This window comes from Paramormyrops kingsleyae, chromosome 1 (genome assembly GCF_048594095.1).
Source record: "Paramormyrops kingsleyae isolate MSU_618 chromosome 1, PKINGS_0.4, whole genome shotgun sequence".
Lineage (NCBI taxonomy): Eukaryota > Metazoa > Chordata > Actinopteri > Osteoglossiformes > Mormyridae > Paramormyrops > Paramormyrops kingsleyae.
Genome location: NC_132797.1, coordinates 16,394,170 through 16,408,764, shown reverse-complemented (window position 1 = coordinate 16,408,764; position 14,595 = coordinate 16,394,170). Strand labels below are relative to the sequence as shown.

At 43.0% G+C, this 14,595-nt stretch overlaps 1 protein-coding gene across 1 annotated transcript; it reads right to left on the bottom strand.

The window, feature by feature from the left end:
• Window positions 1-5,568: 5,568 nt before the first annotated feature.
• LOC111851871 (microsomal glutathione S-transferase 1) lies at window positions 5,569-10,984 on the bottom strand. The gene is made up of 4 exons (XM_023827173.1): window positions 10,891-10,984; window positions 9,431-9,576; window positions 8,188-8,282; window positions 5,569-7,085 (listed from the first exon to the last, which is right to left on the bottom strand). Exons 2-4 carry the CDS (start codon window positions 9,545-9,547, stop codon window positions 6,839-6,841), a joined length of 459 nt encoding a protein of 152 aa, XP_023682941.1. The 5' UTR covers window positions 9,548-9,576; window positions 10,891-10,984; the 3' UTR covers window positions 5,569-6,838.
• Between the last annotated feature and the right edge of the window lie 3,611 nt (window positions 10,985-14,595).

The following is a 14,595-nucleotide window of genomic DNA, read 5'->3' as shown; positions in this document are numbered from 1 at the left end:
AACATTAATTTCATATAGTAATAAATTTAAACCCAAATTATAGTTCTGAAAGAGCTGTACTGAGTTAAAAAGTTCATTGACAAGCAGTCTCAGTGGACGCAGATACGTTAAACACTGCTTGTCAATGGACTTTTGTTATGAAACCAATAAATCTGCAACATTTTTACAAGCACCCCAGGACTTTCTGTGAGCACTGTAACTCTAAACATTTCCTTTGACTGCCTAAGACTTTTGTCCTGTACTGTATAATTTGGAGTCTGACAAGCCTCTTTCCAGCATTTCCGGCTCTTTCTATCAGTGCTGCTTTAGACTGATGTAAATGTTAATTAAATCGACTTCAACTAAATGTATCAAGAAAGCATAAGACCCAGTCACTCATAACTAACAAAAAGCATTAAAGCGAGATGGTGCATTTTACATTTGATTATATATGTAATAATTAAGTAGCAGTTTTTCCAACGTCTCCCTAACACACACCAGTTTACCATACGTTAGGAATATGTTCAAAATAAAATATGCATAGCTTTTAATTCATAAAGATTATAGCATTTTCTAGCTGTAGAGACCTTAACGATTCTGCAGGACAGTGTGTAATTATTTGTGATTGTTCATCGTCCATTCATAGATGTGTTATGTATCATATGTATTTACTTATTTCTTTGTGGCTATTGACACTATTAAAACATATGCAAATGAACATCAACTATTAGAACTATCAAGAATTTCTTCTCTTCTTCAGAAAGTCATTGTTGGCTAGAAGATCCTCACTTGTATTCCCAAACCTCTCCTCCGGGGCACCTCAACCATTCCATGTATTCGTTAAATTTCACCACCAGCTCACTTAATTAATTAACTTAATTAGGTAAATAACTTGATGAGATATCGATTACCCATATAAGGTGTGCTAGTGGTCATGTCAACACATACATCGGTATATTGCACAGTTACTGCAAATTGTGGTGACTTTAGGGGAGATTTGGAAATGGCTAAGCTGACACACTCTGACAGACATAACATCATAGTTTTTTAGATGTTCATGCAACCCTTTCTAAGGTCTGAGGAACATTAAGAAGTCTTCCACATGGTCTTTTTAATAATAAGCTGAAATCATGGAGAAATCAATTCAGGAGGCATTTCCGGTGATATTAAGCATTAAATGAGATCTCTGCTGACTAAGCTGCACTTTCTTCTGTAAATAATGTTAGATGGCCCAAGGAGAGCAGGAGCTCTGATCTACCCATGTATGATGCTGGTTCAAGTTGCAGAGATTGGATCCAGGATCATTTAGAGGTGCACCAGAAAGCGAGCCGGTCATTTGATACATCGGAGATATTGCGTTACATTCTGGCATCCCTCTAGAAAGTCTCTTCAGCGGCCAATTATAATGAATGATTTAGGACCTGCTGACGCAGGGTCATTGGTGCCAGACCACAGCAAGCCGTACGAGTTCAGACTTGGGTCTGAAACATTGCCACCGTCCAGTTTGAGGCCAGCACTTCCACGGGGTCAGGTTTTAGGCTGGTGGGGGGCAGAGGAAACGGCTCGGTGTGAAATTCGGTAAGGTGGGGCTGGAAAGCAGCAGCTAGCAGTGACCCTCCCTGGACCCAGGAAGGCAGTCGTGACATCATATCGGTACCAATGCACCAGCACCCCCAGCATAAATCCAGCCAACAATACTTTAACATGCAATCTCAGTGTAATTCTCAGTTGACCTCATGACACGTATACGGTACTGTATCTTTAAGACAGAGTTTACCTGATTTAATCCACTTCAAATCAGCCATCAAGTGCCATTTTTGTATAGTTCACCAACAGCTCCGCACACTGCAGAGCAGCTGATCGACGGATCACCATTCAAGAGTGGGTCGCGTAACGGTTTGCCAGGAAAGTCATTTGCCGTTGGGCCCCATCATTGTTTCCACAAGCGGCACACTCGTGTCCATTATGAAATTAATGCACGTTCTTAATTCTAAAGTGGAGATATCCAGCTGGAGAGCTGCAAGCTTAATGGCACTCGGGCAACAGCCCTTGTGATTTCATCACTGCCATGGAGAAGGACGTGCAGTTCCTATTCTCCATGGAAACCTGCGTTCGGTGGAGCTCTACAAATTATTCCCAGTGTTCTCTAGGTGAGCGAGTGAGTCGGTGTCACAAACAAACGTATGAGGAATCCGCTACATGTTACGATAGCTACAGGAATATATCAGGCAGTCTCACAGGGGGAAGAAACTACTGAAAGTTTATAGTAGAAAGGGATCCTGCGTTTCCACACCTCTGTCCATTTTTGTGCTGTGAAGGTTGTGCGTGGATGATGCTATAAATGTTAATAAATATGATTCTTTTTATTTGAAAGTGAAGTCTCTCATGTTGAGGAAAAATGGAGAATGCAAGGCTAGTAATGCATTCTAATTCATATGCGTATGTGTCACCTTATCGTCATAAATGAAATGTTAAAATAACGTTACCTGGTAACTGATCTCTCCTTCCCAGCCACAAGCACCGTGGGCGCCTTGACAAGCATAAATTATGATAATAAAATTTCATTTAAAAAACACTTTATTTCAAAGGTCTCAGTCCTTTGAATGTGTCAGGAAGATATAGTGCACTACCTGGAGAGAAAACTCTCTTCAATTAGAACTCAGAAATATTAAATTGTAAAATCCCCCAGCTCCGGGAGGGCATAGTGAGGTTCAGTCTGTGCTGGCAGGGAGATATTGTCTGAATCCTGTGTGTTTAGTGTAAGATGATGAAAATGTACGATACATAAACACATGACATCATGACTGAGTTATTGTGAGGTCACCTTTTTCCCAACCAAAGCCCCCTTCCCTACACAACGTATCTCCATAAATGGAACATAATCATTGCGCGTAAACTCATAGGTCTCACATGAGTGCCACAAAACCTTTATTAGTCATGCTTATGAGCATCTCATGAAGACCTTATGTAGGACCAGAAAATACTTACACTTATTGTGTATAACCATAATTATACAAAATCTGGATTTATAATTCAAATAAAGACATGGTACATCCCTAGGAATCATACAACTATTGATTACTATGAGTTTAATTTTTAGATTGAAATAAGTCCAATTTCATATTGCAAAACTGTCTTCTTTTCAAAGCACACCAGAGAATATCCCCGACATTATTTTTTAAGGTTTGAAAATAAACACCCATGTAGCTGTACTCAGAGTCTTTAGGACAGCCCATTTATAATGCGGCAAAATAAATAAAATCCCAGTTGCATATAAATTTCCCCTCATCCAGCATGAGATGTTAATTGAACAGTTCCACGGTTACCATGACAAACTGCTTATTGATTGTCCCCTGCCTCTGTTACCCTCCCCTTCTCCCTGCAATCCTGGCTCCTGTGGCTGGCAGAGCAATCTAGCAGGGTGGGGGACACGGCCCCAGTTCTCTGGGTTCAATTACAGCTGGGAGAAGGTTAAATCAATAGCATTTAAATTTCCTACGGTAATCACCGCACTCAAATCTTCGGGGTCAGCATAAGCAGTCCGCTCACCTCAGGTGGCCAGCTTCCGCAGAGCAAAACAGGCGGCAGCTGACACAAGATTCTCTTTATTGTTATTTCATAGGGCACGGATGCGCCCCCTATGGGCAACACAGGTAGCCACGGGTCTTCAGCCATAATCTGGGGGAGGAGCCGAATAGAAAGCGAAAAAGTTGAAAAAGGTGGGGAATAAAATTATATGGTGGATTTTTTTGTCCAAGATAGTTGTGTACCCATCCATTCTACCTCAGCAGAAATGTTGTCAGTTGTCACCCTGGAAAAGACCGGAACAGACATCACTGCAGAAGAAGTTCTAAGCATAGCGGCAGAACGATTTACTTCCTGTGTGGCCCCCAACTTCCCAAACCGTGCTAAGCCACCAAATTTAATGTTGCGGAGAGCAAACATATTATCTCAATCTCCAAGCAATTTATCAGTCCACAGGCCTGGCGTCAAGTTCCTGTGAGCTACTCATTAATTTCACACGTCCCGGAAATCGGCGCGGCCACGTCGGAAAGGATGGTGCAAATCCGGAGTCTTTTGCCTAATTAAGCCCTTGTTCGGCTAACAAGCCTTATAATAATGCACCGAACGTTTCCCAAGAAATGCGCGTCACGCCATCTTGGCGTGATGTGCAGCCGTGACTCGCCTGTGTCTCAAAGCCATGACGTCTGGAACCATCCAAACTAATAAGTTCACAATTAATGGCCTTCATTATCTCACACGAGCACATTAAACATAATTGAGTTCTAGTAACCAAGGGAAACGCTTTCAATAGCTTTCAATAATGGTTTAATGGGATTTATTAATACATAATTGCTGCACCCCTCTCTCCATCTGCCTTTATGTAACACGCAGCCGTTGAGCCTGCCAGTCTCCCCACTTTCAACTCCATAGGTCAGAACTGTACCCCCGTCTCACTAATTAATGCTGATATCAATGCCGGAACCTTGAAGAGGGAAAAGGGGCTCAAATTCATATACAGACAGGACTGACGGCAGGGGGGGAAGGAGCGGGATGCGGCAGGAAACGGCACGACGGAGGCCGGAAGGCAGAGGAGCAGACTGCACTTGTGGGAGCCGTATCGGTATGCGTATAGGAAGCCAGCTATTTTATTTAAAATCTATTCCAGCGCAGGTAGAGAGCAGACTGTGCTTTATTCTTTAGCCTTTAGCTTGCAGTTGAAGGAGAGTATTTTGTTACCTGATTAAGCACAGAAGCGAATTCCAGGTGTCCCAGATGCTATTCCTGCAGCCGGATTCAATAATATCAATCGACATGATTTTATCTTTGAGGGCGCGGTCACCTCAGTCGATACTTAATCAAAAATTGTACTTCTAATTTAGATTAGCGAGAGGGGTCAAAGTTGATTTAATCTGTCCTGTTTATGCCTCTGGCTCTCCATTTCGCCCAGCCCCCCCCCCCCCAGCAGGAGTGGGGTTAAATGCAGTGAGAAGGTGGGGGGCAATTGATTAGTGTCTAGGGCAGGGTTACTCTCGCTTCTTTATATGGCTGAGTGGCTGAGAAGCAGCTCATCGTTTGGTTCCCCACCCCCCCCCCCCGACCCCATGTTAGCAATTGCCATTTCAAGTGGTTTGCTTGGGCCCTTCCGCCTGGGCCCACAGCTCCCAGTTAATTCAGTGCACCAGGAACCATTCTGGAGTATGTTCCATAAAAGCTCCTGATAGGAACGTGTTTAGTTGGAGCCATTCAGTTATGCGGTTTCAACTGTGCAAGTTGCTAATGCTGTTAGCAGCCAAGCTTTAGGCAAATGGACCCCTGACCAGCGCAGACATGATGTCCAGTTTCACTCACAAAGTCTCCTATATATTTCCTGTTTAAGTGTCAAGCACAAGTCATCTTCAAGCCTGCAGATGCACAGTGAACATACTGAAACTACTCAGATATAAACACATTGTTATAATCTTCGATTTTGGTTTACCATTCCACTTAAGCTTCAATGTCATAAAAAACACATTTTAAAATCCACAAATTACAGTATGATTCACTCAGATTGTGTGTAAATATAATAATTCCGGGACACTAATAAGATCTTTTTTAAGTGTTTATTTTGCGTTTTAATATGTCTCCCCCTACTGGACATATTCTCATTCGGCCAAATACACATTGATAAGATTGCGCTATTGGGTGTGCCGCGATAAATTTAAAAAATATATATTTTATATTAGACCCAACACCTGCGTTCAATACAGTGTGAAACACAGGGATCACAACACAAATGTGATAGAATATATATTAAAAATGCCTTGGAAAGAGAGATGCGGGTCTACACAATCCCCACACCTGTAGAAATGTTTTAAAAACTGACAGCTTACAGCACCGAGTAGCACACATCGTTAGAGCATTTTTTTAGACAAGCCGACAGACAGTGAACATTTCCAGAAAAAAAAATAAACACCTTTAAAGCTATCTTATTCCTACAAGGAGTAGTGCAGGCCAGTGTTAATTTTATCACATCGACACACACTGGAAAGTGTTACAAGATAAACCAGTGGGTCTTACTGCTCTTGGCAGATACAGTATATGTTTGACAGTGAAATGAACATGGTTGATGAAAAACAGCACCGGTAACCCACACAGCCAATATTACATTGGCAGAAGTATGATTTACTATTGCTTTACTATTTACTGTTGAGTCATTACAAGCACCCAGAGACAAAAAGAATCATTCATGTTGGCAGAGGGGGAGAAGTGACGGTGGCATGAGCGAGAGCACGGACATGGCACTCAGCAAGGAGCAGGAGTCTCCATGCGATTAACAATAACCCAATTAGCGCCTCCACTCTTCAGGCCAGAGGACATGAGCGACGGGTGAATGGGGCCTACCCTCAAAACATTTGTTTTCTGCTGCCATTTTCGTCCCTAATTAAACATGGACGTTAACGAGCCGCCTGGCAACCGCTAAGCATTAGGGCTAGGAGAAGTCACTGACACGAGCAGTTTATCGAAAAATCGATGTGCACCTGGTAATTGGACGGCCATCCTGCCGACCCTGATTAGCTCCCAACAAGGTGGTGACACGTCCTGGTGTGACGGTCTCCTCAAAACGTACACGCGGGGGGGGGGGGCTTTCTGGTGCGTCTATAGCGTGGATGTCCAGACAATAGACAAAGGCTGATACGGCAGCACATAATTAGATCTGTCTAACACTAGCATAAATTAAATCACCATATCTTATCGTAAGAGCTTATCATTTTCATTGTTTAATAGTGTAAATCATGCAGTTTACATTTCTCAACGCTGGTTCACTGTTGAACATTTTGGTTTCGTATGTCTGGGAAGACAGACGCGGGCAGCCAACTTAATGGAACATGGCTCTGGTGAGGACGTTGTATGCCATAGAGAAGGTGACGCACATTCCTACTATCCAGGACAGGCCCCTGCTGGGATTGGGCAGGGGGATCAGATAGGCTAGCATGTAGAAGAACCGGAAGCCCACAAAGATCCGGAAGTGGAGGAGGGCCGAGGAGAGATTGGTTTCCGTCAGGGAGTACAGCAGTCCAATCACCACGAAGGGAACGATGTTCTCCAGGTCGTTCTGGTGGCACCTTCGAAGAGGAGACATGGTCCTTTAGAGTATATTTGTCATTCATGCTTTGTCAGCTTTGCTTTTATCTCTGGAAGATAAAATCATCTTTACTTCTGTCTTAAGACAGCAGTTGCTTGAATAGGAAAGCGCAATGCAGGCAGAATGTTGTTTGAGCCATCTCTATAAAGAAACACTGCCACGAAATATGTTTCTGTTTACCATAGGTGGAAGGCAAATATACAGACATGGTTCTCATCTTGGGGCTTAAAGATCTCCCTTAGTCATGGTCAGTGACAGTGTAAGCGGTCTATTAACGTCTATGTGAACAGCTTTCTGTATATTTCCCATTTACTCACTCTTTCTCCCTACGGCAGCCATCAATACCTTGGTCTCCTGTCACCACGTCAACAGCTTCATGGTTGTCACGGTGGCACAATACATCGTCACTCAGCTTGATATCTTCTCAGCCACATATTCTCTATTTACTCAGTTAGCTGCTAAAATTCATGCTAAGATTCAAAATCTCTTTCAGCGGATGCAGAAATGTGAGTCTGGATGCTGACGGATCATTAATGCTCTGGTATTTTAAGCACAACAGCTGGCTGCACCTGCAGCGAAAAGCTGTAAAAGATACCGGCAGCCGCATTCGTCTGCCTCGAGACATTTGCTTAAATCGACTGTAAATTTAGGTTACAGTTTCTTAGTTGGTCCATCCAACGTTTGTGAAAATTTCAGTAGTTTCCAGTTGGAGTAGAAGTTTCAGTGGTGTGAAATGGGTTTTTGGACAGCTGAACTGGTCCATTAGTCTGCGTTAGGGACTGAAACTGTAACCCTAACAGTGCTATCTACTGATTAGCAGCACACACAGTTGAGGCCTAGTTAAATTCTTCTGGTTTCAGCTGAAGTTTTTACTAGGGCAGGCAACAGCTAACTAACAACTAGATTTGGTCAGTAGATGATTATGAACGTCCTGTTGTTGCCATGGTAATGCAGACATGCCCTCTGTGCAAAGGGGGGTTTAGAAAATGTCACATCTGATCTGTAATCAGGAGTGAGGCTGTGAAGAGGCTACAGACTGCTGGGCCACTGGAGGTCACCGTCCTTCCTGGGAATATCCATACCTCCGGGTCCGCTCGACGTCAGCGTCCGTGCGGAGCATCCTCTTCTTCTCCTCCATGGTCCTCCCAGACTTGACGTCCTCCGGGTTATCAAAAGCCTTCAAGAGTGGCAGGATATCTGCTCAGCGTTTGGACATGCATGCTGTTACTGTAACCATAACAAGGGGAAGCTTCTCCAGGAAGACCAGCTGACCCCAAGCTCTCATCAATGGAAAAAAGTCACGCTATAGAGTCAGCCAACTTAAAACATCATCTCGGAGTAACGCTACCTAATCTCACAGGATGATATCCTCTTATACATCCCTCTAGTACAGGGTCCTGGAGGGGCGGAGCCTAACACAGACAGCAGAGGGCATAAGGCTGGGGCATACAAACACTAGTTAGATTAGCATTTCAATCAAATCAAAGGCCTAAGAAGTCTATTTGCCTGGTTGTGTGTGTGTGTGTGTGTGTGTGCGCGCGCGCAGTCCAGGTATACATTACATTGTGGGGACATTTGCTGATAAAGCCTGTTATTTTGGAATTGTGGGGACATTTTTCAGTCCCCACAAGGGGAAATTTAATGTTATAAAAATCTATGACTGCAATCACAAAACTAAAAGTGTAAACATTGTTTACATAGGGTTATGGTTAGGGCTCGGTAGGGGTTAAGGTTTTGCCAATAAAAATGAATGGAGAGTCTCCGCAAAGATGTGAGTACAGGTCTGTGTGTCAGTGTGTGTGTTATGTGTGTGTCCTGTAATGGACTGGCAGCCCATCCATGGTGTCCCCTGCTTTATTCGCTGTGTAGCCTGGGACCCTGCTTTGTGGACCCTGTGTGGCAGCTCCACCCATAACCCTGCACTGAATAAATGATGGATGGATGGATCTCTGCAATGCTTTTCAATACAAACTGACAAAAATACTTTTAATTTTCTTTGCTGCCTTCTCTAGAAGTAACACTTCATGGGAACAATTCAAACACCTGTATCACAAAGCAGGATTTCTTGCTTAGCCGAATAACTTGTCAGATTCAAGGTAGTCTGGGGTAAATGTAAGTGGAGAGAAAATCCATTCCAACTCAGGTACCTTAAAATCTGACAAGTTATCCAGCTCAGCAAGAAAGCCGGCTTTGGGTTACAGGCCCCAGCTCGATGCCTGGTTGGGTGTGTCTGACTCAGTGTGTGATTTTGCTTCTGGGGGCATTTAACCCCGAGGCTCAGGTGCAGGGCACGAGCAGAATGAGCGAAGTCACCACATCACATACCTTTCGTGTCACGCGGTAGTAAACAGTCAGCATGGACACAAACATCATCTTGAGGATGACAACGGTGGCGTACGTGGAGAAGGCGCGGAAGACCTCGGTGTTGACTTCGAATGCCATTTCCGATTCGTTATGTCGGCCTGGTCAACCTGGAGCGGATGCACGAGAGAGCCAGCAACTAACCAGGTTAATACCTTCTGCATACTGGCCATTTACGTAAAGATGAGAAACTCCATTTTTCCGCGGAGTGTCATGGTTAATATTTTAAGTTGCTCTCTCAACAGGATTCAACCTACGTTTGAACCAGTTACTAATACAAAAATGTCCACTGAGGGACCAGAGTTTCGTTTACAAAGGCGTCCACAAAACTTAATCAAAAATGCCAGTTGCTGCGTTATCTTCCAGGCTACCCTTAAGGGTTCTTTTCGATGGACTTGGGCCAAATGCTCTTACGACTCGGGAAAATTCGTTATTCTGCATCTATAAGCCGCTAGAACAAAGCTATTCATTCTTTGCAAAGGTTCATATTCCCGCCTTTCCCCTCTATCCAGACTGACCCGAATGTAAAGTAAGCAGGACGCGTCAACAACAAACAGCAAAGGCTTGGCTACTTCTTCTTTCGGCTTTACGGATATTTGGGGAAAGCCCGACATGATTACTCTCTATCCTCTGCCAGTTTGGTTTTTAGTTTAAGGGGTGTTTAGTTTATACAATATTCCTAAACAACGAGAGATCTTTAACACTTACCCATTACCCTAGATCTAACCTCAACTGTTCAGCGCTGCATCGTATAGTTTATGGTGGTAAATACCTGTTTTACAGAACTTTGACATTTAAAAGAAACGGGAATGCGGAAATAAATTCTGAAGTAAGCCTGGCGAAAAATACATAGAAAGTTAAAAATGCATAAAGTGCACCAAAACGTAAAAGATTGCTACAGTACATGTATCATGTTTGTTTATAGTTTGGAATTTATGCTTATAAACGATTATGCAAAAATAAATAAATAAATAAATAAATCAAAAGTGATATAGCTAGGTCTGTTACTGAGAGTGAGACATCCGTTTAAATGTGCATTTAAAACTTTAATGATTCAGTACAATATACTAGCCTATAAAGGCAAAACACAGTAATTCGATATTTAATCAAAACTGAGTTAGACCCAAATCGGGTCTCGTAAGTTTTTATATCTCGTGACAAAATATCTTAGTTCAGCTATGCTGAGTTTTGAAGAAAACATGAGTGTGAGAATTACAATGACTAAAATACACGCTAAAACCAATGCAGACAACTTTAAGTTTCAGTGTCGGCGTACAGTTGTGCGTTTTGCTTCTGTAACGCAGAACTTGTGCCTAACTTGAACTTTAAGATCACTTCTCTTCACCCAGAAATAGACACATTCTGATTATAAAAACAACTGCAGCCATATGACTACAGTGCACCGAAACTTAATATCGCTTTACCTCGTTCTGATACGCAGCTTCTTTTCGGGACAGCAGCAAGGGCAAGACAAACCACTAAAATGAAACTGGAGCACATATTAGGCAAACGTCGAATTACGGGATTGGATAAACGCTTTGCTTTCTTACGCAATAGGTCACAATAGTTACGACCTAACCTTGAAAATTAACCATTCATGTCGGCATTGTACCATGTTTATACCCCCTGTTCATAATTTATAAATTTATGCATTCCTTGAATTAGTCCTATATTTTTGTGTACCGAATGACACCTGTAGTATTTTTTTTTGGGGGGTGGGGGCACTCAGCATTTTATTAGATGTGTATATTTTATTCATTGACTAATATATTTTTATTCCACTTGAAATCGCCTGGTGTCACATCGAGTATAAGTGGCATCTTGTCAGGGGGAGTCGGGAGCCGCGTCTGTCTGAGAGTGAGCGGTGACGCTGGCAGGTCTGGATTCCGCATGCCGGCCCGGGAAGAGCGATTCGACATGACAGCGTGTTTAAGGCGTGATGCGGCTGACAGGAGAGCCGCACAAGCGCACCTTTCAGAAGTTTGTTTTGCAGTTACTCTCTCACACAAGCGGAGAGCACAGGCGTAAGGTCGCGCTTTGCGTCGGTGCCTTGGCACACCAGGTCCGGAGGGTGACATCCGGCCTCGGTTATATAGGCTTAAGGGCAGTGCTGCCCGTTCCAGCAAAAATCGCCTGCCCAAGGTCTGCTTAAAATCCGCCCAACAGAAGTTGAAACTAGCCCAATATTTGAAATCCCAATATACTCTATCTCAAAGAAATAAACCGGTATTTTGCATGCTGATCACATTCAAATGTTTAACATTTTAAAACCACAGTGCACAATGACGTCACACAGACGGAAGAACTGCCCTTTCCCAGGTTTGCCAACTTTGGTCAACTGGCTGGAGTGAGATTTTCAATTCGAGACCTGCAGTCTACACACGAATTTACATATTATGTTACAGTTTTATTACCTTGTAAATAGCGTAAAGAGTTTGCAAACTACCCCATCGCTAATTTAGGTTTAAAATGTTATAATATAGATTAATCTCTTGCGTGAGAGTCTGAAAGCTTGAGTGTCACGCCAGATGCGTGAGATTTGGCAATCCTGCTTTCCGTGTACATCGGTCACTGACTTTCGGTGGTTTGCGATTCAGGATGACTCAGCATTAGGAGCCACCTGCATTTATAATATTTCATTTCTTTTCATTTGGGGTAAAAAAAGCAATGAAATCAGCCCTAAAAACCGCAACCTCCTAATATTTACCCGCAACTGTATTTTTAAATTAGGCAAATTGGGTGGGGAAAACCGCGGACCTGGTAACTCTGCCTATGGCTGAGAAATAAAAGCATCGGTACCGAGTGCGTGTGTTTAGCTCATTTGAAAGACATTTACCTGCCTATGTCAGGTGGACAGGAAAATCTCGTCACTTTATATACTACTCTCCAGAGCTCCAACGGGGACGGAATTTTCAGCGGGGAGAGTTCCCATTTAGTCATTCTTATCTTTTATTAAACAAACATGGAACAAAATCTATTGGCTGATTTATTTACAATAAAGGAATGCTTGTCCTGCTTATTTCACGGTCGGATGTTTTAATTAAAGATATAAAATAGACAAATATCAAGTAAAATTTAAGAAGACATACGCAGGACTTAAGTGTAATTTAATTCAGCTACGAATGAAATGCTAGAATTTCACCCATCATCACGGACTTGATCCAGAATTAAAAATTAGAATAATTTTATAAAAATATGTCTTACTATAATACTGTGATACCTCATTTTAAATAATATATATATATATATATATATATATAAAAAACCATTACAGTGAGATGTAATAACACAATGCATACGAGTTCCTAATCATGCGCCACATCGGTGGCACCTTGAGGGGTAGAAACGCATCACTACGGTAATCTGCGGTGGGCTGCCCAGGAGATGCCCTCCCCAGGTTTTAACAAGAAGCGCGTTCCGCCCCTGACACGTGCATGTGAGCATCCAGCAGGCCGCAGGTTACGAGCTAGGAGCTCCGCGCTCGTGCGTGATGCTCAAAAGACGCCTCAGCTGTTTAGAAATTAACTCACGCAGCTCCGTCCACCACTGGTAAATTCTCTGTGGGAAACCGTTCCTCCACTTAATCAGACTTTTGCCAAAATCTATCATTTCACTCCGTGTGCTTCTGGGGGGAAAAGACAAAAACAGAAGGAAGATGAAATCATATTAACTGCGGCGTGCTCTCCCACCAGGAACTGTGATGGCAAACACTTGCATCGATTTCTCGACCATTTTGCCAGTAATTGGGATGCTGGATGCAACACCCTCTTATTGATTTTAAATGGCAGTCGGCTTATACCCTGGATGTAAGGCTGCATTGACTAAATTACTGCCTTCCCAATGATCGTGATGCCAGAACCCGAAGGCTGGTATTGATTCCTTTACTGAAATCCTCCTGAACAGGTTCCAGGCACCATACGTTTTTTATTGATTGACACCAACGTCTACACTGTTTTCTTGAGGCAAGAAATCACAAGTGTACAGTATACTATCCTAATCATGCAGCGTGGATTGCTTGTAGGATCGGGGCAGGGTGGTCCTTTGCACACATTCATTGCAAACATACATTCATACCACGGCAATCCACACACTACAATCGTAGTTCAGAGGTTAATGAAATTGAACGTATGCAAAATTAAGATGAAGGTTCACGAATTAAATTCGGATATCGACTGTCTCCTTGTCAGGTTTAGATCTACCGTCAGGGAAAACCCAAACTTCGACTTGGCTTTGTTGTAATCACGAGAAAGAGGTGTTAGCGTAGTTGCACAGTGTAAAAATAAATAGTGGGGCATATTGTCTAAACATCTATGAAACTTCTCATGCAGTAGACTAACCTGCAAAAGCATTAACGCGCAGTTCTTGTTGTGTACATCCAAAATCGAGGCTTTCCCCCGGTAAAGTGGCAGCTTGATGATAATTAATATGAAATGTGAATCAGGAGATTTGACGCGCCGAGAAACACGTAAACATGGTTCATTCGGTCAACAAAGCCTCTAACCACCTCCTTGCCATTCCTCAGAAAAGGAGTTTCAGGGAAGCGGCACTCTGTGAATCCGAGGTCCCACACTTTGCACGGCTAGCTTAATTACAGCCTCCGCTTTGGTACACCGTTTTCACGCCGTAGTGGGACATATTTGGTGTGATCGTGGCAGTCTCTCCCTAATGGAGACTGGCTTAGTCGGAGCTGTTTGTGCAGGACGATCGGAGTATGTTAGGTTCCGCCTCAAACCACCACGTAAGTGTCCGATGCTGAAAGATGCCTTATAGCTCGCCAGATTCAGTCGCTTTTCATGCAGGAATGATTCGGTGTATATGTGTCGTTAACCGTTTCAAATAATCGCATAAGTACGTCGCACACAGGCATGGTGTTTTCCAACCCCTTATGCGTACCCCAATGGTAGAGTTTTCTCGAGAAAAAATAATGGTTCTGATCTTCGAGTGCATACCCTTATATCCAGATATTTAAGCCAGATCCACACATCCCACTGAAATAATCGAGTCAAGCGGGCTGCTTTGGCAACAATGTAAATAAACTTTAAAGACCGATTATAACATTTTTAAAACACTGACTTCGATTAATCTGGTCTTCATTTGGTCTGTTCTCTCATAACTTAACTAGTAACGTT

Bases quoted from the DNA above. Each gene is read 5' to 3' on its own strand.
- LOC111851871 (XM_023827173.1), bottom strand. From the start codon at position 9,547: ATGGCATTCGAAGTCAACACCGAGGTCTTCCGCGCCTTCTCCACGTAC. The intron at 8,283-9,430 runs GTATGTGATGTG...CCACTCTTGAAG, and splicing joins ACTACCGCGTGACACGAAAG to GCTTTTGATAACCCGGAGGA. The intron at 7,086-8,187 runs GTATGGATATTC...TCCTCTTCGAAG, and splicing joins GACGTCGAGCGGACCCGGAG to GTGCCACCAGAACGACCTGG.